General features: G+C 36.6%; 1 protein-coding gene and 1 long non-coding RNA gene across 2 annotated transcripts; one reads left to right on the forward strand and one right to left on the reverse strand.

The window, feature by feature from the left end:
- Positions 1-2,622: 2,622 nt before the first annotated feature.
- LOC116421620 lies at positions 2,623-4,139 on the reverse strand. The gene is made up of 3 exons (XR_004232096.1): positions 4,039-4,139; positions 3,109-3,257; positions 2,623-2,991 (listed from the first exon to the last, which is right to left on the reverse strand). It is a non-coding gene; the product is annotated as an uncharacterized LOC116421620 (long non-coding RNA).
- Positions 4,140-4,199: 60 nt separating this feature from the next.
- On the forward strand, positions 4,200-24,026 carry LOC100931187. The gene is made up of 8 exons (XM_012550288.2): positions 4,200-4,302; positions 7,519-7,589; positions 8,518-8,571; positions 16,091-16,141; positions 17,308-17,451; positions 18,370-18,420; positions 21,147-21,716; positions 23,918-24,026. Exons 5-7 carry the CDS (start codon positions 17,341-17,343, stop codon positions 21,708-21,710), a joined length of 726 nt encoding a protein of 241 aa, XP_012405742.1. The 5' UTR covers positions 4,200-4,302; positions 7,519-7,589; positions 8,518-8,571; positions 16,091-16,141; positions 17,308-17,340; the 3' UTR covers positions 21,711-21,716; positions 23,918-24,026.

The following is a 24,026-nucleotide window of genomic DNA, read 5'->3' on the forward strand; positions in this document are numbered from 1 at the left end:
AGAGGAGTGGTAATATGGTACAGACTGTCCCCCTAAAGAGTCTATAAATAACACAAAATTAAAATGAAAAACAAGGGTGGAAAAGGACTCGGAGAAAAAGCATGATGAGCTCAGAGGAATTCAGCCATGGAAAATGTAGAAATGGATGGCCTGAGTGCCTTCCTTTAATGGAAGTTCTGGAAGAAGTACTTCACTTTCCATACTCTTATCAGAGAGGAGTGACCCCAGGGACAGAGAATACTTGACAAAGTGCGAATTTCAAGGCCAAAGTAGTCTTAATAAATGAAGAGCATCCCAGAGAATAATGTTCATAATTTCTTAGAAAATTTAGACTCATGCTTTTGATAATTTCTGCTTTAACTTTCTATTTAGTAAGTATTGTGTCATTATTATTGTTTTTGCCATCTTATTTAGGAAATAGTTCATGTTTAAAAGTTAATGGGGGCATTGTGATTAAATGGAAAGCACCCCTGGGGGCTCAGAAACTTCAGTAAAGTGAATTTATACATTATTTTCAGATTGAAATTACTATTAAAATTCTGAGAGTGAGTACTTGTAGTGGAGTCATCCCTTTTTGGGGATCACCCAGATATGCCAACAAAGGTACAGATTGGGCAAGTGAATAAGTCTTATATTAGGAAAAGAGAAAATCTGAAGAAAGCTGAGGATTAGTGCTATGCTTACCCCCACTTCAAAAAGAAATATGTTCTGACTACACCCTACACTATTCAGCCCTTGCTAAGCATGGCAACTCTTCCCAATCAATATCTTTTTAGTCCCACTGGATAGAAATGAGGTGATCCTGGATCACTAGGTGGGGTTGGCAGAGAAAGCCTTAAATTCTGATAAGATTACTCCCAGAAGCAAGCAGGGAATGGCACTGATGGGGATCAGCTCAACTTTAGAGTCCCACTCTCTGTGTGGGTAATCCCACTTTACTATATCTAATCAGAAAGCCAAGTTATGATGTCAAACCCTCAAGATTAAATTTCCCCTATAAATCTGTCCATGATTTTTTTTGTTTGTTAGCAAGTCCCTTTTGTGTCTGTGCCCCCATCCCCTCTCCCATCCCTCATGGTGTCTTTCTCCTTGTTATAGCTAATTCTTTTAGGGTGCTAAACTCCTCTCTGGATTTAGCTTGTCAGTCAATGATGTATTCCTACCACATGACATATTCACTTTCTCCTAGTTAATTGTGAATTCCACTAGGGAACTTGTCTTTTCCACTGTCAATTGTTAAATCTCTTTCCTTGCTAACTACATGCTCTCCCAAATTTCATATTTACCACTCCTGGTGATGTGCTTGTGGTACCAAATAATGTAGTTTGTAGGCACCAGATGATGTGATTTAGGGGAGCACCAAATGTTGGGGTTCGGTCATGTGACGAATTCACAATGGCCATTCTCTTTGGCAAAAGGTGGATTTATTTAGGGAAAGAAATTATAGACAAAATGAACAGTAAAGTAGGCACCAGGAATGGCGAATATTAAATAGATTTGGGAGAGCACCTAACAAGGAAAAAAGTTTTAATAATGATGATAGAAAAGACAAGTTCCCTAGTGGAACTCACTAAGGGAACACCTCACAAGGTTGGGGCATGCCTTTAGCTGGTTAGCAGTCTAGTTAGCTGTTAAGGAGAAAGACAACAAAGTATGGTGGGGGTTGAGAGGAGAGAAACCATGTAATATGGAGGAGAGGTGAAGGGAAAGACACCAGGAAGCAAATCGACTGATCCAAAAGGCTTCAGCAGAGATGGTGTGGACCATAGGCAGATTTATAGGGGAAATTTAACCTCAGGGACATGACTGGGATTTCTGACAGATCACAGCAAGAAGGAACACACACACACACACACACACACACACACACACACACAAAACCTCTGGTGAGGGTGGGACCCACTGATTCCTATCAGGGTCCTGCCCCAGGGAAAACTGTTCCATCAATATTTCATTCTTTCTCTGTCATCCACACCCAGGATCTCATCACTGGTACCTATTTGACCTCTTCATTTTGTCTGTATCTTCTTCTCTTACGTTGGCAAGGAGAAAGGCCTTTGTGAGTTCTTCACATGTGAATTGCTACTAAACCCCATTATTTGATGATGAACCTCAACATTTGGTACAAATTGCTCTCTTTTATCTCATCAGAAATATTCTTCAGTCACTCCCCTTACTCCATGGAGCATGCTTATGTAAGGATGGGTATGTCATAATGGGGTTTTCTGGAGAGGGGTAAAGCATATTGCTGGGGACCCTCAAGCTTTACCGTTAGAAAGACACCCTTAGAATACTCAGGAAAGATGTAGTACCATTCTCTGGGGAGTCAGGGCAGAGGGAGAGTTATTCTAGACCACGTGACTGTGTTGGAGATCTTTGCTTCCTAGCATCTCTCACTTGTCAACTCATCAGCTCTTTTTAGCCTGAGCAGCAGAAGGAAAACCCCATATCCCATTTACCCCTGTTTTGAATCTTTTGTACCAAAATCATGAATCAAGAATCATTGTGATTCTTTTCTCTTTGGCTGACCCCCCAGCTAACAACAAAACCCTAGTGTGATCTCAGACCAAGATTTAGAAACTGTCTTGTTTATCTCTCAGTACTACCAGCCATTCACTGCCCTCCAGTCCCCACTCCCACCCCCACTCCCACTCCTATTAGCCTTCAAAGCCTTTCTAGTTATAAAGAGCGAGGCACTCAAATCATCAACCAGTTATGACAGGTCATAATTTACAGTGAAAACCAGAAATTATGAATAACTCAAACAAAGAAATTATAGAAATGCTGGCCAGCTGCAGAGTTGGAGATGGACAAGGGGGGGAAGGGTGGGAATTAAACCTTGTTTGTCCTTTAGCTGATGTCGGTTCTACTAGTTCCAGCCAAATCTTTTCTCTGTGGATTTGAATAGGCAGTGGAGAGTGGGGACAATTCTATTTACATAGATACTGCCCTTAGTCTGCATTCAAAATTCTTCTCTCAGTCTCTGTCCCCCTGCAAAGGTAATTCTCCATCAGCCACCTGGCCAAGGTGGCTCTCCTCCCCCTAAATCCCAGACTCTGCTCCTTTGCCTCAGGATCCTCCCCTCCCCTCCCCCTATTCAGTACCTACCCAATTCCTCATTCTCCAGTTCACAATCCTGAAGGTCCACATTCAACTTTTAACCTTGGGATTTTCAACTGCCTTGTAGAGTTCCAGAGGCACTTGAATTACACAATTTCCCTCATTTTACTTTACTTTCTCTCTAATTAAAACACTACCTAATCAAATAAAACTGAATTAATAATAATAAGAGTTAAATGAAGGAGGGATTTGTATATACTAGGGGCAGAACAGAAAAGGCAGGCCCCTGCCTAGAGGTTGGGTGTAGTAGTAGCAACAGTACAATGCTCCAGGGACTTTGGGAGGGGGAAAGGGAGTCCACTTTGAAGTAGTTAATCTCTTCCAACTTCTTTTCCTGCTTTGGGAAGAGAAAACCTAAATAAACCCTAGAGTGGTGACTCGATATGAAGTATATGGGCCTTTGGGAAAGGTAAGGTTCACCTTAGAGGTGAGATACTTGATTTCCTAAAAATCCCACACTTCTTTTTCTGAGGGTATTTGAAGAGGGAAGAGTGTTGTCCATTATAGAGTTCTCTGGAAGGTCCCTAAAGATGGATGGCCACTCTCAAGAGAAGAGTAATTGTTTTGATTTATCCTCAAGGCCTTTTCTGTTGACTGAAATTAAGTCTATTATATATATGCTATATTTTTGGGAGCTTAAACATGAGAGTTAAGGGACCTTCTCTCTCCCTCCCTCTTTCTTTCTCTCTCTCTCCCTCCCTCTTTCTCTCTCTCTCTCTCTCTCTCTCTCTCTCTCTCTCTCTCTCTCTCTGTGTATTTTCTAGAGATCTAGGCAGGAGCCAAGTTTTTTGGTTCCCAGGAGAAGCACTGTGTGGGAGCATGAGCCAGAGACTTGCAAATCTCCGTGCCTGAACCTGGTCCATGTAATCGCAGAGTTGTTTTTTTGCATTGGTAATGAGTGGTCGGTTAGATACATACCTTCTTAAAAAAAATTAAAAAGGCAATAAGGGCCAGGCAGCCATCCCTAGCTCCCTTAAACATGGCTTGTAGCTGATGTAAATATACTTCCTTTCATGATCAAGGCATTTTCTTGCAGGATAATTTGTAGCATCATAATCTGTTGTCATAGTAATAATATGACATCAGTCAGACAAACTAGATTTATGAGAACATTGTAAAAATAACAAGCTCTTAATACATTGAACCAGGTCTGGGAAATAAAATGGAGGTCATATTCAGAAGGTAAGTCTAGAGCCATTATATAATAGAGCTGTTGGTTGTTAGAACAGTTTCTGGGAAAGATTTTATTCTCAGTTTTTATAGATAAATATGATCTGAGATTCGAGGGGAGAAGAAGAGCCCAGTGGTTAGAAATCTTTGAAAAAAGAAATAATTTATTTGTCTCCTACTGGGCTGAATTCCCAATTCCCAGTATAAAATACTATTGCTTAAGAGTGTTTTCTAGTGTTTGGGAGGAAAGAAAAAGCAGCTGATGGTTGGGCATAGCTTACTTCCTCCCTGCATAAGTAAGAGAATGATTGATTTGAGTCATTAATGAGAGAAAGACCCTAACATTGAGAAAAATGCTGCCTTTTGCAGCCTTCTTTAATTTTTTTTCCTATTTAAAAAGTGAATTCCTTTTGTGATTTTTTTTTACATCACAATTATTTCCTTATATATTCTCCCCAGCTTTTGAACTTCCATAAAACAAAAACAAACTTAAACAACAACAAAAGACCCAAAGCCACCAAATTAGACATTCTGCATGCACCTCATCTCTCTATCCATAGGATAGAACATCTTCTATTCTCTGGAGCCAAGACTATTTGGTATTTTGTCAAGACTATTTGGTATTTGCCTTTTTGTCATGTTTTTTCATCTACATTATTGCAACCATTATAAAGAATGTCTTGTTAGTGTTGTTTTCATATGCATTACTTCTCACAGTCTTCTCAAATTTGTCCTGATTCCTCATATTTCACATTGATTTTGGTATAATAATATTTTATTGGGTACTCACCTGCTTCCCAGTTTCTTGGTGATGATTGCTTTTTTTTTAGATATTACAAAAAGAACTATAAAATTTTTGTTTTTATCTTAGATCTTTTCTTCATCTCCTTGTAGTACATGCCCAGGAGGAGAATTGCTGGGTCAAAGGATATATGAACAGTGTAGTGAATTTTCTCTCATAATTCCATTTCTCCCCATCCTTCACTAGAATAGTTGGCACAAATCACATGCCCCATCCCCACACCCCATAAGTGTGCTTCCTTATTTGCTCAATACTTCACCAACTGGAAGTACTTCCATTTTTTAAAAACAAATAATCTCAAAGGTGTTTTTAATGTGTATTTCTTTTATTACTAATGATTTTGAACTTTTTGGAATCATTTTAATTTTTCCTTGTGAAAAGTATAGCCTTTTGATCACTTCTCTATTGAGGAATGTCACTTCTGTATTTCCCCATCTTGACTGTGGATCAGATGATTGCCAAAGTGCCTCTTGCTCAGCTAAGCTAGAATGCTAGAGCTGAGCATTTTTCTTCTCATCTAACAAAGTAAGTTTAGTGAAATGGTGTAAACTCTAGCCTGTGCCTCATTTCTCCCCTGGAAAGTTTAACTGTTGGAGAAGGGAGGAGGAAAGACTTAGAGAAAGGAAAAACTTAACTATAATAATCAAGGTACTTGCCTTCCCTGTGGGCAAAAATGCCTCAAACGGCCCCCACTAACCTCCTGGAAGGGAGAGATTAAATTAAACTTAAATAATGCATAACTGATTTAATTGATTAAAAACATCATTGTATATTGAAATATATATCACGAGTCCTTGACTGACTCTTCAAGGCTTAATTCATTAATATTTTATTTTTTTCCAATTACATGTAAACAGTTTTAATCTTTGTTTCAATCTTTGTTGAATTCCAGATTATTCCATTCTCCCCTCCCTTCTCCCCTCAATGAGAAGGCAAGCAATTTGATAAAGATTAACATAGGTTCAGTCATGCAAAACCCAGTAAGGCTGAACTCATGAACCACCTCATACTGGAAGCTTTTATTAGCACAAAAGCCAGAAGAGACCTGGGGAAACCCCCCAGAAGAAAAAAAAACTGAGACCTGGAGAGGTTTCAAGACTTGAATCCAGGTTCACTCCTTCCACTGTCATGTTGCCTCCCATTTCCCTTTACTTGATTCTCAATCGATCTATAACTATCTATTGAGTTCATAAAATATGCCAAGCAGTTTGCTCAACTTTAGTCATAAGTTCAAGAATACAACAGAATCTTGTTCTCTCAAGAATCTTGCAAAAGGGTAGACAAATATTTGCAAAAGAAATGTTTTAAAACTTAATACCAAGTAATTAAAAACAAGTTAGTTTGGAAGGAGGGACACAAGCAACAGAAGGAACCAGCAATAGTTTTATATTTTTTTTTTATATTGTTCTCATCCCAGGAGAAGGTAAACTCCTAGAGTAGAGGAATATATTATCCTTTTTTTAGTCTTTGTAACCTCAGCGCCTGGTTCATAAACAGGGCTTAATAAATGCTTTTTGGGTAGGTTGGATTGGTCAGGGTCCTTAATTGCCCAGCAGGGCTGAGTTCCCACACCTGCTCTCTTATCCTCCTCTTATCTCTGCCCTAAATCCCACCTGTTCTCTTCTGGGGAGGGGGAGGAGGAGTAAGGGAAGAGAAGAAAGGGAGGGGGAGAGAGGGAGAAAAGGAGTACAGTTTAGAAGAGAGAACAGGAGAAAGAGGAGGAGCCACTTTGCAGGGCTGCCCCTCTAAGAACTCTGACCCAATGATGGAGAGGACAGCTGAGGGCCGGAGAAAGAAGAGGAGACCAGGATGCTACAGGAGGGTTTGGAGGCCACCAGGTCCAGGTAGCTGAATTTGGAGGGGTGGAGTGTCTTTCTGAGCAAGGACTTCTCCTCTGCCCCCAGGGACTAGATAAAAAACTCTTCTTATTCCATCTTGCCTAATTTGGGAGGGCTAGAGGCTTGAACTCAGCCTTCCAGTCCAAGAAGATGCTTTGCTTACAGTGAGGGAAGAAATTTCTTCTTAGACACTTAGATATCCTCTTAGACATCTTTGAGGGTTCCCTTCCATGTCTAGGTCATTTGAATGAATGTTTATATATATATGTTTGTCTGACTGAATAGAGACAAAATCTGCTTTCCTCCTGAAAATAATTAAGGAACTGTATGTAGTCTTCTGCCTCCAACAAACCAGGTGAACCAATAGCTCCCTCCCACCACCCACTCTAACCAGTTAACTTTCTCAAGGTGTGCAAGTAACTTTTAGGTACGGTTACTTCACAGCTATCACTCCTAGTCTCGGGAAATTTTGAATTCCAAATTGGCCATCAATAATAAATCTCCTACTTGTCCACTCTGGATGTACTCCACATTATCAACTGTTAGGTATAGGAGGTACTCATGTGTTTTTGCTTTTTTTCCCATTAGCAGACACATGCGATCTGATGGATTCAGATAAAAGCCCAGATTTTGTGGAGAAATTGGCTCACAAGTACAAGGTAAAAAAAAAAAAAAATCTTTTTTCTGAGGTGGTGGGAGGGTTTTTTGGGGTCAATGCTAGTCTTTATATATAATTATAGGATCACAGGTGTAGAGCTGAGAGAGGTACATTGGAAATCATCAAATTCAGCCCCTTCAGTTTACAGATGAGGAAGCAAACACAGATGGATTAAGTGACTTGCCCAGGATCACACAATTTGTAAGCATTGGAGGTGTGGGATTTGAGATCTTGAAAATCTTTCCTTCCTCTGCTTGTTTTTGAAATGGGAGTCAATTTTGCAGCAAATGCGAATTATTTTGAAATCTTGCATAGTTCCATTTGGAAACCTTATCACTTGATCCAAATTAGACATACTGATTTCTAGTGTTAAAGTTCTCTATTAGATAGCCTTCCCCCATTTAAAGTGCAAGGGACTTGTGCTTACTTTTGGTTTTGTCCAGGTTTATTCACGAGACTCTATTTTAAACCAAGAAATTATAGGTGCAGTTGTCTAGTTACCTTTGAAAAGATCAATTTTAACACTGACTATTGGAACCACAAAAGTAACTATAAGATTACAGTGTTTCAACAAAGGTAATGCTTTGGAAACCATTTTAAAGAAAAACAAAAATCATATTTCCATTATTATTAGAATATGTAGAGAATTTATGAGAAGGAAAAGTATGTCTATTCCATGGGGTATAGACCTTGGATCTGTAAGCTTTTTTTTGGTTGTTGTTAGGAAGAGTATGTCAATATAATTCGCCTCCTTTTTCTTTTATACTTTTAAAAATATTTTTTGAGAAGGGGTTCATAGTCCTTCCAGAGAGGGACCATGACACTAACAAGATGAAGAAACCCTTATCTAGTCGATCACCGCCAGATTGATCAACCAAGTATTTTAAGTTTTAGTTTGAATTTTATAAACTTCTCTTTTTCTTTTAAAGCAAAAATGCAAAATCGAGTCAAGTACTGATTCTGAATCTGAGACCAATACAGAGGTAATGTCCTTGTCTTGACTGTCTTGTCCACATCTCTTTTCCTCTTTTTGTGTTCTACTGACCAGAAGATTTTTCTCTGATTTTCTGATTCTTTCTCCTTTTCATAATATAAAGGAACAGAATGGTTCTCAAATTTTTTACTGATTCTAGTGCTCTGATATTTAAATTAAATGTCATAATTTTAAAAATTTTTCTACTTTTGCCAATAAATATTTCCATCCCCTCCTTCCTCAAAGCTTTTCTTATAATATAGTTTCCTTTCTCTTTCTAGGCATCTCATAGTTTCCCCCCCACCCCCCTATCTTACTTTGTTTTGGTTTTTGGTTTAGATGTGTACTCTCAGCCACACAACTTATTAATTATCATTGTAGTTCTGATACTGTTCCAAAACTCATAGTCTTGGTTTACTGGGGCAGGGAGAGATTTAGTGACTTCTATTTTCTCCTAGAAAGTTTATAATTCCTAATGACTTCACCTTCGATTTACAGTTCCATGAATGAGCTTGATCCATATGGTAAATCCCAATTTGGTTCCTAAAATTCATGGAAACTAATTCACATAGCAATATTTGCCATGGATCATTTATGTGTAGGCTGGAGTTGATTTTTCATGTGCATAAATAAAGAGCTATATATGGAAAAAAAAAACCAGTTACACATGATTGAGTCAAACTTTCTGAGCTCCAATAAATCTACTGTTTTCTTGTAGGTGGAGATGAGAAGGAAGCAAAGCTGGAACAAGTCTACTCATGCATGCAAACCTAGCATATATAATTCCTATTGTTAAGGTGTAATTATATAGGGACTCCCAGGTTTGGGGAGAGGTCTAAGGGATGCGTAAACTAAGTAAAGGTGATCCTAACTTCAATCATTGTTGGGTTAGCAGTTATATAATTTACCCTCTATTAGCCTGTTGCTTCTTTCTGCTGGATAACATTTAAAAACAGAAATACTACATATTGTCCAGAGTTTTACTTAGAAAAAAAAAAAAAAATGTTCGTTGTTCTTTGCAATCACTTTGAAAACATTCCATGTAATATAAATGAGTTATTTTTCTGCACAAAATTAAATATTTTTTAGTTTCTACTTTTTGATTGAGAAACTTGATAACTCACCTAAGTGGTCACATTGATATTTGTTATATAATACATGACTATATTACTGTAAAATAATCTTTTCCCCATTTCTTCTTTTGCTGTCCTCCTTTTAGTTCTCCAAAGGCTGATACTCTTGTATTGCTTGGATTATCTACTATACAAGGATAAGAAAAATGTTCTCAATTTAGCTGTTGAAGGAGGATCTACTCTAGGTTTGCTGTACTGATACATGGTCTCTTAATGCTTTGAATCTTTAGTCAAAAATAATTGTGTGAAGTGTATATAATTTGTAAAAAATAAGATTAATCCTCCATTAACACAAACATGTTTGTGTGTCTGATTCTATTTTTTTCCTTCTGAGTATTTATTTGGATTTTGTTGATATTCTTACTTATGTAGTGTTCCTTCTGGGCTCATATATACTTCTCCCTCTCAACTTTTACTTTAATCTTGAGGTGCACTTTAAAGATGTGGCTACTTTCTAAGTACTTTTAATATTTTAGTGCCTAAGCCCCCATTATTGGTGTGCATTCCATTGACATTCAGCCCACAGAATTTTTATTTTTTTAAAAATTCTTAGCACATACCTCCAAAAAAGCTCATTTCCATAACAAAACAGAATGCAAAAAGAGGATTATATACATATAAAAACATGAATCTGTTTCACTCTTAAACAAGCAAAAAAAACACAACTCTGATAAATTCAATTTCTTTCTTTCCAAACAATCCTCCTCTTGTCTGTGTTTACTTCACTCACCTGCATTTAAAACATTTAAAAAATGTTCCAATGGCCTGTCTCTTTTTTTCTTATTTCTTATCTTTTGGCATAGTCAGTATTATCATTTTCTCCTCCTTCTCTCTTAACCTCCTCCCTTCCATTTTTAATCATTCAATCATTAAAAAGAGATAAAACAAAATGCTTGTAATAATCTAATCACACCAAATATCCAGAGAGTGGTCATGTCAAAAAATATATCTTTCCATTTATATCTTGAATCTATCTATTGCCTCTCTATTAGAAGGTGGACAATATCCTTTGTGGATCTTCTGGAGACCTTCTGGGTTATCACTTTGATCAGAATTTTTGTCTTTTGAAGTTGTTTTTCTTTATAGCAAAGACATCAGTTTTTACATAATTTATTCTTCTGGTTCTGTTCACTTTGCATCAGTTCCTACTTCTAGGAATCTCTACAATACTCTTTTCTTTAATTTTTATGACACAGTAATGTTCCATTACATACACATGCCACAATTTATTTGGTGGGCATATTCTTCAAATTCCAATTTTTTCCTTTTCTCAATCAGGAGTTTATTTTGCTTTAAACTATTCTCTCAGTGGTTTTATCCTCTCCTTAAAATCCCTCCCTCTTTTTCTGTCTCTGGCTTATTTTCCTGTTTAAGTTTGTTAGATTGCTATATCAAATCATGTGTAGGTTATACAATAGGTATATTATTAAACTCTATTTCAGAGAAGAGCAAAGTTCATCTGATGTATCTTTCCCACATCTCTTCCTTCATGTTTTTGTATACTCTCTCAGACATCCCAATTATATAAGAAATAGTAAATTCTGCCCCTTTCTTTTATGCCAGGGTATTCATTTTATCCTCACTTCTTCTTTTTTCTTTTAAAAACGCTAGCAATAAAACATATATACTCCCTTGTTCTCTGTTTCCTTTCTGAAGTGTCATTCAAATCCTAAAGGATGTAATGTTTGTTTTTTTTTTTCCCCCACTTTATGTTAATTCTTCATCTCCCAATTAATTGCTCAGAAAAATTTACTTTTTTAGGTAAGCCTTGCGTTTGTATTTTGAAGTTCCTATTAAAACTCTTCCCTTTTTATTTGGCAAGTCACACAACCTCTGCCTACCTCACTTCCTCATCTGTAAATGAATTGGAGAAAGAAATAGAAAATCACTGACAGTATCTTTGCCAAGAAAATTTCAAAGGGGGTCATGAAGTCAGGCATGACAGAAAAATGATTGAATAGAAAATATATCCTATTTCATTAAAGATCCATTTCCTCCTGTAGAATTATACTCACTGTAACAGATCAAGTTATTCCTGATTAAAGACCTAATTTTTTGCTTTTAGGTTAGTGTATTCCTGGATCTCTTCTTGTTTTAGTAGTTGCGGTTAGGGCTTGTGTGTATCCTGTCCGTGGTTCCTAACTACTTGGAACTTTTGGGGGGAAGGGACTATCTGAAGTATTTTTTTCTTTAATGTGGAATCTCTGGGTTTTGGCTATGACATTCTTGGGTCTTTTGTTTTTTGAGTTTATTTTAGAAAGGAATTGCTTTTTAAATTTCACTTTGCCTTCTGGCTCTATATATTAGAATAGTTTTTATTTATGATTTCTTAGAATACAATGTTCAGGCTTCTTTTTAAAAAAAAAATATTTTTTAGAGATTCCAGTGATTTTTAATATCTTTTCTTGACCTGTTTTGTAGGTCTGTTATACTTGAAAAGCATATACTTTACATTTTGAAAAAAAAAAAATTCAATCTTTTGGATTCTTTCCTTCAATTCTCTGTGATCTATTGTCATTTTCAGGAAAATTATTTGGGTAAGGGTTATCCTACTAAGCCGTTTATTTTCCTTCCAGTAACTTCTAGAGCTTTTTCATATTTTATTTCTTGCTGCATTTTTTCTTAGTTATCTACAAAGTCTTGGCAGAAAATCCTTTTTTTTCCCTTCACTTTCTGTTTGTAATTGTTGTGGAGTTTCTTGGTTAAATTTTGGGGTTTTTCTGAACCTATTACCTTTTTTTTGGCCTTTTTAGAGTGAAGTAACATTGCTTTTAAATGAGCTTTGAATTGATGTTATTTGTTTTTATATCACTATAATTTCCCAGTTAAGTAAAAGTGTCCCAGGCTGGATTTGAGGGAAAATGCCTTCCTTATCTCAAGGTACTATGTTCTATCCACTATGCCACCTAGCTACCCATTATCCCTATTAGATATTTCAAAACTATATAGTTCATCATCTCATTTTTTTTTAGGCTCAGAAGATAACAAAATCTTTTAAAAATTTTTTATTTTATTTAAAAAAATAAGAAAAAAGAAAAATAGAAAAGGAATCCTAAACAAAATAAAAGAAATTATCCTATATGCCCAGCAGAACATCAGGGAGGATCCAAAATACATAATAACAAATTAACAGTTCAAGAAAGTATATATTAGTAGAAGAAATTATATTCGTGAATGTCCATCTTTTCTTTACTTCCTTGTAAATTGTTTCGTTTTCTGCTGTGCACCTTTTTTACTTTATTTTTCCCCCTTAGTCCCCCCACTCCACTCCCAAGCAGGCTACAGTTAAGAAAGGATATATTTATGCATACATATGTAGCTCCTCTCCCTCCTCCACATCACTTTCCTATCCCTGTTGATTCTTTGCTTTTGCTTCTTAACTTGCCTTGCTATTACTTAACCTCCCCTGACCCAAGGATTCCTCCCTTGTCTTCTTCCCTCACCTTTGCCTCTCCATCCGCTCATCCCTCCCTCTTTGTTTCTTTAGATTTTGGAGGGTGCTATACCTTAGATGGTATATAGGTAGTGTTGCCTATGTAACACATTCTTGATGTGAATAGGTTTTTAAAACTAAGAGCCTTTCTCCCCTCTCTAATGCCTCTGTGTCAATTCTTCCTCTGTACCTCATTTATATATCATAATTACTATTTTTATCTTAATTCTGCCCCAATCTTTCTTTTGAGCTATCCTGTTGTTGATGTTAATCTTAAACATATGGTACACATTTCCTATGTATAAAAACCCCCAATTTGTCCATATTTAAATTCCTTGAAATTGATCTTTGATATTGGCCCTTATATGTTAAATTTTCTATTAAGTTCAGATTTAGTTGATAAAAAGTCCTGAAAATTTGAAGTTCATTGAATGTTCGCTTTTTCTCCGTTCACTATTATAGGTAATTTTTCTGGATATGATATTTTTGACTGCAGGCCTAGTTCTTTTGATTGTCAGTTGATAGGATTGCAGGACCTGTGGTCTTCTATTATTGCTGCTAAGTCCTGTACAAATAAAATTGTATTTCTGAATTTTTTTCCCTTTATTTCTTGCAAAATTTTCTCTTTGATCTAGGGGTTTTGAAATTTGGCAATAATATTCCTATGTGTTTCCTACAAAGGATCTTGTTGAGGTGGTGATTTTTTCCTATCACTCCAAGAGAGTTTTTCTTGTATTACTTCTTGCTTTGTTGTGTCAAGATTCTTTTTTTTGATAATAACTTTCAGGCAGTCCAATTATTCTTATATTTTCCCCACTTGATCTGTTCTCCAGATCTGTCATTTTCCTTATAAGATGATTCACATTTTGTTCTATCTTTTCATTCTTTATAATCTGTTGTTTTGTTATTTTGTGGTCTCTCATAGCTTCACTGGCTTCCCCTTGCCCAATTCTAATTTTCAAAGAATTATTTTCATCTTTGAGACTCTGTATCTCCTTTTCTAGTTGGTTAACTTTTTTTTCTTAATCTTGTTTCTCTAGGATGGTTTTTAGCTTTAGTTTTAGTTTTTCTTCAATGTCTGTCTCTCATTTGATTTCTAAATTCTTTTTTGAGTTCTTTAAATTCTCTCTATTAGAAACTTTTTTAACTTCAGTGTGCTCTTCTGAAGATGAACACCAGTCTTCCTTGTTCTATGGTGGAGGGTTCTTCCTTTTTGCCAGTTCATCAAAAAAAATTTTTTTAAACAAGAAATATTAGTGTAAGCACCTCTAATCAGGGGTAAGGGGATGCTATCTCTCGCTTCACTTGACCTTTCCTTCTGACCTGGAACCCCAAATCAAGAGCTCCACTCTCCTGAAAGTGCCCGTGGTGTCCCTGCCCCTCTGCCTCTGTACTCAACAGGTACTGGTTCCTTCTCGCCCAGGGCCTTGTTCCTGTAGCACAGCCGGGCCTGGCATTCTTTATTAGCCAAGGTTCCCTTGGTCTTCCCAGATTCAAACTCTGACTCCATCAGCTATCCAGGAGGTGAAAGTTTCTGTGGTTCCTGCTGAGGCTTGTACCAGGGCTCCCCACTTGGTGTTTGTTCTGAGCTAGTCTGGAGATTTTTGTACTTCACAAGGGCTAATTTTGGCCCTGGGTCTGTCTTCAGATCCTGTAGAGTTATACCAAGAGAAACCCTGTTTTCGCCATAAGTTTTCTTGATTTTTCCCCAGTCTAAGTTCACCGTGAGGTGCAAATTTGTTCTATTTGTAGGGAAAATCTGGAGAGCTTGAAATTTACCAGCCTATTCTACCATCTTCCCAGAATCATCCCCCCAACCAGGTACCTCTTGCCAGGTTCTCTTTTTTGCCCTTTATCATATTCCCTCCCATTTTTTGGGCAGCTTGCTCCTTCATTCCTCTCTTCTTTCTATCTATTCAACCTCTCCCTATGTACTAATTTCTTTCCTATCGCCTGCAAATGTAGCTTACAAATGAAAATCTGTCGTCATTAAAAAGCTTCTATTTATCTCCCCAAACTTTCCTTTCATATATTACCTTTTATTAGTAGGAAAAATTGATTCCAAAATCAGAAAGATCTGATTCAAATCCTGCCTTTTGCTCATGCTGACTGTGGTACTGGGCAAACCACTTAACTTTTTTGTTCTGTAGACAATACTAGGAGATTATAGGTTGCTGCAAAAGTTGCCAACCTATACTAATAGAGATATTTCCTCACCTGGGAGTTCCTGATACCAATGAAACTCCAAGGTTGAGTCTCATTCCTTATTTTATGACCAGAAAAAACAGTGTAGCATAATCCACATCCAGCGGACGTCATTGAAAGTGGTACTGTGCAAGAGAAACAAGAATGAGCCAAGTGAATATCAAATTTTCTCATCTCTGTATACTTTCTTGTTCTAGTTCACAAATAACTAAATGGTTATTCCTTCCACATCATGGGAGTTGCAGTATTTCTGGTCTGGCTCTCCCTTCATACTAGAAAAAATTCTGAATTTTTTCTTTTTTTTTGCATGGGGTCTTTACAGTATTTTTTAAAAAAATGTTCATATTATACAATACTACACACATATTTTATGTATTTCTAAGTTTCTAAACTTTTTCTGTGTTGTTGTCTGCTGGCTTTCATTTTGCAGCTTCTGCAAAACTTCCCCAAAATTCCCATTAAATTTTTTATGCCAATCTGCAATGTATTGAAACTACAATGGAGAAAGTTGCAATGTGGAAGGTATAACTGTAATTTTAAAAGTATTCAATGACTTTTTCCTTTGGTATAAATCTGGAAGCTAATTTCAGAGCATTCAAAATAAATTAAAAATGCATTTTCTTCCTGTCTAAAAATTTGCCTAATTAGATAAAAGTGCTTAGAAATGAACTATATCCATAGTCCATATCCATGGAAAACATGTTTTAAAAGGAAATGAACTTTGTAGTATGTTTGTAATTGGAGTATTTTTCTTACAGGGCACCTTCACGCGAAGATTCTTTAAAAAAGCAAGTGACATGAAACTTCAAGTAGGTTTGTGTTTGTGATAAAGTTTCATTCCTACTGGTTCCCATTCCCCCTCCTCTATGTATATGTTTGTGTTCTTGTACGTGTGTGTCTTGGTAAGAATGGTGTGCGTAGTGTGGGTCCCCCTGGTCAAATAGACTCAAATAGTGGTGGTGAAGATATCTTCTACCCTGGAAAGAGGTCTGGAGTAGAGGATACCTGAGATAGGTCCTTACCTCTATTTTGTTTTTGGGGAAAAAAACATATTTTCAGGTGACAGAGCACTAGAGAACTTGATAGTCTGGAAGAGTGGAATGAATCTGAGAAGATAACATTTAATAGAGATAAATGTAAAGTCCCTATACTTGGGTTTATGAACCCATCTTACCCTCATTAGCAACTTAAGGAAGTTTTGGATAGACAGTTGTTCAGGTGAAAGGAAGACCTAAGTTTTCTCTTGGTATGAGCTGAAATTCAGAGGGCGACATAGCAGCTTGTAAAGCTAATGGGATCATAGCTACATTATCGGAAGCATGATTCCCAGAACAAAGGAAGTTCTCCTCTCTACCCTGGGTAGACCCCCTCTATAGCGTGATACCATATTATGGGAAAGCTATTGACATGAAGGAGCATGTCTGGAGGAGGCAACCTGGATAGGGAAGGCTAGAAACTTTGTCATATAACAAATTGGTTGAAAGATCGAGGGATATTAATTTAGAGTAAAGAAGCCTTGGGGGGAAAAGGTAGGAGTAAAAGGGAGACATGTTGGTTGTCTTCAAGTAGTTGAAAGACTATCATGCAGAAGAGGAATCTGTTCTACTTGATTTCAAAGGACAGAACTAGAAACCATGGATGTTCATTGCTAAAATTCCAATTTGAACACTAACTTTCTAACCATTAGAATTGTGCAATATCATATCACTGATAGTGGAGGCTAGATGACTACTTTTCAGGGATGACATAGGAGGGACCTTACCTGTTTCAGATAAAGGTTTAGATAGATGATAGTTGAGGGCCCCATTCCAACTCTGAGATTCTTTGATTTTAAAAATTAAGTCCCAAAAATATGGAAATGGGGAGTATCTCTATCCAGAGAACTTGACTTTTAGGAGATCTCAAGCCACTTTTCTAATGCTTTATTATAAAGCTACCTTGTGGTATTTTCTTTTTGACACTATTTTTAATGAAGTAAAAAAAAAATAAAAATCCACCTTCCCGAACCATGGCTGATCAAAGGCAGGACAGGCGTAGCTGCATCCGTGAAGCATTCAGTGTTATCAACACCAGGGTTGGCATCAAGAAGAAACAAAGGAAAATGCTCCATCGTTTTAAGGTGCTGCTCCTACTGCTTAAAATCCTTTTCTCTCCTGTAAAAATGGGGCTCTTTGTGGCTGGGATTGGAATTTGGGGGGCAATGATATATGAGAATAGAAATCCCTAAATTTTGAGTTTTCCTGGAAGCATTGCTCTAGAGAGCTTTTGGTTCCTTCCTCACAAATCTTGTTTTCTCTTTCAAAATTTCGTGAGGATTTCCAGTCCCAAGTGCTTATGATGTCCCAAGAAGTTACTTGTTAAATTTCTTGTTACTTGTAATTCCCTTACCTCCTGATTTCTTTCATCTAAAGAAAAAGAAATAAAAATCTAGATTTCTTGACAGTGTGATATAATGCAAAGAATATCAGGTTTACTAGTTAAGAGAGCTGGATTCTGTTCTTTACCCTGATGTGTGTGACCTTCACCAAATCAAAAATTGTCTTCTGAGCCTTTGGTTACTCACCTCTAAGGAGGCTGAATCAGGCTATTTCTAAGGTCATTTCTGGCTCTAAAAGTCTGTGATTCATAAAATTCTAAAATTCTCTATTGAGAATGAAATCAGACCACAGACCAGCTTCAGTACAAATATATACTTATTTTTAAATCTGTCAAAGTGTTCAAAAATGCTCCCACCCAAGGCTTTGTTTTTTTGACACGATACTTAGCTTTAAGTTTTTAAATCTCTAATAAATGCTTTGTCAGAGACATTCCCCTAGAGCTTACAAGTAGTCCCTAAAATGCTTTTCTCTAATTACCCTGGGTTGGCCCCATTTTTTGGTGGGGGCCCTAAGCACCACAGATAATTGTGTGGGAGGAGGCCATTCCCTGATCTCCCTCTCCTTTCTTGGGCCCTGGCTTGTGCAGCAGTAGTTTTGAATACTAAGGTGCTGGAAGTCTTTCTTGATAGTAAAGAGTGTTCAAGCCTCTTTTTTTCCAGGGCGATCACAAAAAGAATCGCATGGAATTTGCAGAAGGTATCATAAGAGAGGTAGGTTGACTTAGATCTAAAAAATTGACAGCATCTTAGAGTATTTACTCTGTTTTAAGTATTAGATAAATGGTGTAGTAGTTAGCCTATGTTAATTTGAGATAATTAAGTACATAACTGGATAAGAAGCGGCAATGTTAATGGAAAATATTTTGCTTTCTCTAATGGTTCCCTCCTCTATCATCCTAGGCAAATTTTGGAAGAACTTTAATCTTGGTGGTTGGGATATAAATTTGGAAGTCCTAGGTAAAGATAAGGCAAGTCCTCATATGGGTACCAGAGGCCTTCCCTGAGCCTGAGTTTTCTCACCTATAAAAGGAGAATCTTGGATTAGAAGAACTCTTTCACTTATAAAATTTTATAAAGATTTCTCTACCTCGTGATTTATGGCTCCATCATCTTTCCCTCTCTCTCTTCTAAGTATCTTGTCTCCTAAAATGTACCTTTGTAGCCATGTCTTCCATTTCCATTTAGATGAAACTCTCTCCAAATGTCTCAGTACTATGAGACTCGGTCAGAAGGGCAAAGCAATGGTAGGAGAACCTGGAGAAGTTGGGAGTCAAAAGCAGAACGAGAGTTTCATGCTCGGTACATCAGAGTCACTTCAATCTTGCCTTCAGAACTCTTCCACCTACAAGGGGAACTGGACTTGCAACCAGTTGCCTCACTTGGAGTCAGGGTCCCATTAAGATGATCTTCTCTGCTCCTCATGGCATTTCCCATCCTGGAAACTGGTCTTGTCTTTTCTTCCCTCCTCATGCTAATGATCCCTTAGAGATTTTTCTAGCAGCCTCCTTTCCTCAAGTGAAAGAGATGAGCCAAATCCTATTATGGTTTGTAGCTTTCAGAACAGTCTGCTTTCGCTTTTCTTTGAGAGGTTTACTTTCTGCAGGTATTTGGGGAGGAAACGGTCAAAGATAGGACAACTAGTTTGACATAATCTATCTACTTTGGCAGCTAGAGGGGGAAGAAAACTTTTTTTGATCTATCGTTATACCTGGTTGCTATGGAAACTACTTTTTGGGCATCAGGAGGATGTTTTCATGATCCTTGATATATTTTGAAGAAATCTTATTTTGGGAAATAGTCAACCCGATAGTATTATTTTTTTTAATTAAAAAAGAAATATAGCTAATAGAGTATGTTGGAGTTCAAAATATATATAGAATTTTACAATTAGTTCAGCTGCTTTGGAAAAATAAAAAATATAATAATTAACATGAGATGATTTTGAACATGGACAGGAAATGATTGGGTAAAAGTACTTGTTTATATAATCAAAACACGATGAATAAACTTTTCAGATATCTCTTTGTACTAAAATCCATTCCTTTCCCCATTTTGAGTTAAAATAGTGCTATTCACATATAATCAGTTTTTAGATTTAACTGGACTTGTAGGTTATTGATATCTGTAATTGTTTTGTAGGAAGATGACATTAGACACTATTCTTTATCAACTAAAGACATTTCTACTTTGAATGTAATACATTATTGAAGCTCTACAAATTCATTTATCCATAGATATTTGTGGATTTGTAGATTGACAGATGGAACATAACATATTATGGTTTTTTTTTTGTGGTGTGTATACATACATATATATTTTATACATACATATTATATATGCTATAGTCTCTATGTAGATGCTATGGTGCTATGAATATGTTGGTTTATTTCTTATGGGGGAAGGAAGGAGAGTATTATATTAAAATAATATTTTCAAAAATTTAAACTACTAATCTTGGGAACAGATGTTAAATAATATAATACTTGTGGGTTCAGTAAAAGCCATTTTGGTACCATCTGTTAGCAAAGTTAACCAATCATATGGAATGTAGTGTGTTTATTTTTGTTTTTTTTTTAATCCACCTGTGTGGATTACACACTGTGCATACTGTGGATTACGCACGTGTGTATACACAGCACGCTATGACCCAGCGAGAGAAAAGCTAAGGAAGAATAAATAGAAAATTGCAGTACTTATGTGAAAGGGGACAATTCAGCTACTAGCAAGTCATCTGTGGTTCACTGGTCCATGAGGTTGTGTTGGAGTGCCATCTCCTGGTTAAGGATGAGGAGGAAAGATTTTAAAAAAAAATATATATATATATATCCGGATATGGGTCTCATTCATGTCTCATTATTTTTCCAATCCAAACAGTTCCTGAATTGTGGCAAAAGCCATAAAGTTAAACCATTAAATTTGAGATAGATCACAGGCACAATCTGCTTAACCTGACAGTAAATGTCAGATGTTTGTTTATTCATTACTATTTCAACTTTTAAAACTTTTAGTGTTTCCTTGATTTATTTTCCTTCTATAATGTAACATGAAAGTGGCTTTTCTAATAAATACTTTCCCCTAGATCTATGAAGAAACAAGTAATACAAAATCCTAGAAATCTCATCATCTCCATAAAAAAATGCTAGACACATAGATTTGATACGTGACTTGTTTTGAATTGATATAGAGATAGATATATGGTTGGCACTCGGCCCTGCCACAGGTTAAATTATACCAATAGTAGTGAGATCATTTAGATTTCCCTGGTGTGTGATGATCAGTTTTGCTGTATTGCATTTTTTAACTGAATGGGCAAGACTGATGAAAAAAGTTGACCACGTCAAAGATATTTGAAAGAAACTATTTGTACCTATGGGTAGTTTGATAAAAATTTTGATGTGGCTAGAAACTGACTTTTCAAAATAATTTTGTTATCATAGTTTTTAGATCCTTATGATGGTGACTCTGAAGATGTACCAAATCTTTCAGACTGCAGCTTGAATAATTGTTCCCTTGGGGACATAAGCTGCAATGGAGTTTCAAATTCACTGAACTCACGTATCCCAGAAGAGGTTGCTATTGAAGAGCCTACCTTTCTAAAAAGTCCAGAACTTGCCAAGTGTACCAGTTGGACTTCTCCAACATTAGAAACAAATGATGTGTACATGCAGCCAATGAGTGAATTGAAATTGCCAATAGAGATCATCAGTCAAGAGGTGAGAGATTGTTCAACAAGACTTTCAGAGCCAGCTGGATTGTCTGTGGATTCTAGAATAGTTACTCAGGTACAGGGGCCGAGGTTAGAACATTCCTGGTTCATGAATATTGATCCTCCTAAACCTGTAAAACACTTGGAAAACGTAGGAAGAGTGCCCTTGCAACCTGCCAGGCTCTTGTATGATAAGGATATTAAGTTGTATAAACCATCACTGTTCAAGAGAAAACTGGAACTACCACATTCAGAGTGTGAAAAAATTAAAAGAAAGAAACAGCATATGGCATAAGCTAAGGTAAGTTGCTTTCTTTCATTCACTGAATTCTAAAGTAATTTAGGGAAACATGATTCTCATCTGATTCTTACAGAAAGTCATTGAAGTAATTGCTCCATGATGGACTTCACATGCTTTACCTTGAGTCTTTAGCGTGACATTTAAAGCCATATTGTCGTAATTCCCCATGGATTCACTTTCATTTGGCTTGCTCCGAATTGGATTCTATTTTTGCTACCCATATGTGAACAGTTTCACATGTATACACATGTCATTCATATGTGACACACACACAAAAATTATATAAATATAAATACACATATATAAATCTGTTATTTATCCCCAATAAATCTACACACACATCTATACTACACATCTCTGTGTAGATATATAAAAACACAGGCACATACACTATGTATATACCTGTAATATGTACGTGTGGGCACACAAGTAAATGTATATCACTATATATATATATATATATATATATATATATATATATATATATATATATATATATAAACTGGTTACATCTATACACAAGTAAGTTATGATACACATACACAACATGTACACACTGTTATGTGGCTAACACACTATGAGGCAGCCTGGATACATGGCCTTGGAGCCAGAAAGACTTGCCTTTGAACCTTGCCTCAGTATATCCTGGCTGTGAGTCCTCGGCAAATACTTAACTTTTCAGTGGCTGGTAGACATCTCTTTGATGTCCTGCGTTAGTAGAGGAATTCTTTATCCTGGGGTTCTGTATGTAATGACATCCCAGGCCTTCCTTGTCCCTAGCCCTGTGTGGGAATAAGAGATGCTATATATTGCATGTGGGTGTGTTTCGTAGAAAGGGTACTGGATTTGAAGTCAGAGAACTTGAGATAAAATCTTGTTTCTCCATGACTCGACAAGCTTCTCTTGATCTCAGTTTCCTTTATAAAATTGAAAGACTGGACTAAATCGTGTTTTGGGGGGCTTTAAATTAATATTCCCCTCCTGTGTCTATATGAATGATTTGAAATGCGTCATTGTTCCTTGAAGTCCTCCTTTGGCGTGTTATGGTTATACAGAGATGATTCCGTGCTCTGGAGAGCATGGCTAGATCACATGAAGCTGAGAAAGCTTTGAGCGTGGATCTGATGATGGTGTCAGGACCAGCTCAGCTGAGTGTAAAGTAGAAGGTTTTGTCACTACAAAACGAGCCATCAAGCAAAGAACTTTTTGGCCCCAGAAATTTATTGAAATCATCCACTGCAAAAAAGTCTTGACCATTTTTTGAACTTTTTGACAGCCTGTGAAGCATATAAATCCTTTCTCATTTCAGAATAACATTTTTAAACATTAATTTAAAGCAGAATAAAATACTTCGTTAATAAACTCGCTTGTACTGAAATATGGTATTAAATTTACCAAGTTCATAGACAACCCCCTTCAAACAGTCTTCATAAACCCTTTGGGGGTCTGTGGAGTCTGCATTGATCAGGGAAATGCTCATGTCAAAGAAATCACAAATTGGTTTGGGTTTTTTTTTTTAAGCATTGACCAATAGTTATCACTTGACTTAACCACAAAGTGTTATAGAAAGTTATTGAGCATTCCAGTCTCTCTTGAAACAGTGAAACCTAAATCAGATGTCACTAGACTAATTCAGAGAGACTAGAGTCAAGTTCAAATGATAAAATATTAAAAAAAAAATTTTTTAGTGGCAGCTAGGTGGGGCTGCGGATAAAGCACCAGCCCTGAAGTCAGGAGGACCTGAGTTCAAATCTGCCTTCAGACACTTAACACTTCTTAGCTGTGTGACCCTGGGCAAGTCACCCCCAATTGCCTCAGCAATAAATAAAATAAAAATATCATTTTGATATATTCAACCACAAAATAAAGTTTAGTATCAGTCTCTACTGTTAAGAATGGATACGAATTTTAAACCATGGATAAGAATGTGAGAAAGCATCCTGTACTTTTTTTCTTTAATTCCTCAATTATTTACTTTATGCTTCTTTATAAAGTGTCTGTTAAACAAAAAATAAACTTTCAGCCCAACTGATCCAGGTTATCACAGATTGTTGTTAATCAGTAAAATCTGAAATAATGTACTTTTATCATCTCTCTCCCCTTTCCCCTCCTATTTCCTTCCCTACCTGCAATGTTTTGCTATGATAAACAAGCTTGTAGTAGCCTGGTCAGTAAAGTGAGTGTTCCGTTTCCTTTCGCAGCTGCATCTGAGACTCACGTTTTCATCACTGAGTTCAGTGACTGGCTTTTTGCTGGTTTCAAGAACGACCAACTTCTCACGAAGTGCCAATAAAATGAAGCCAATGAAAA

The sequence above is a fragment of the Sarcophilus harrisii genome, chromosome 2 (genome assembly GCF_902635505.1).
Source record: "Sarcophilus harrisii chromosome 2, mSarHar1.11, whole genome shotgun sequence".
Lineage (NCBI taxonomy): Eukaryota > Metazoa > Chordata > Mammalia > Dasyuromorphia > Dasyuridae > Sarcophilus > Sarcophilus harrisii.

What these genes read in the sequence shown, in the direction of transcription:
- LOC100931187 (XM_012550288.2), top strand. Translation starts at nt 17,341, where the DNA reads ATGGCTGATCAAAGGCAGGACAGGCGTAGCTGCATCCGTGAAGCATTC. An exon ending in AAATGCTCCATCGTTTTAAG is followed by an intron (nt 17,452 to 18,369) that starts GTGCTGCTCCTA and finishes CTTTTTTTCCAG; the next exon opens with GGCGATCACAAAAAGAATCG. An exon ending in CAGAAGGTATCATAAGAGAG is followed by an intron (nt 18,421 to 21,146) that starts GTAGGTTGACTT and finishes TTGTTATCATAG; the next exon opens with TTTTTAGATCCTTATGATGG.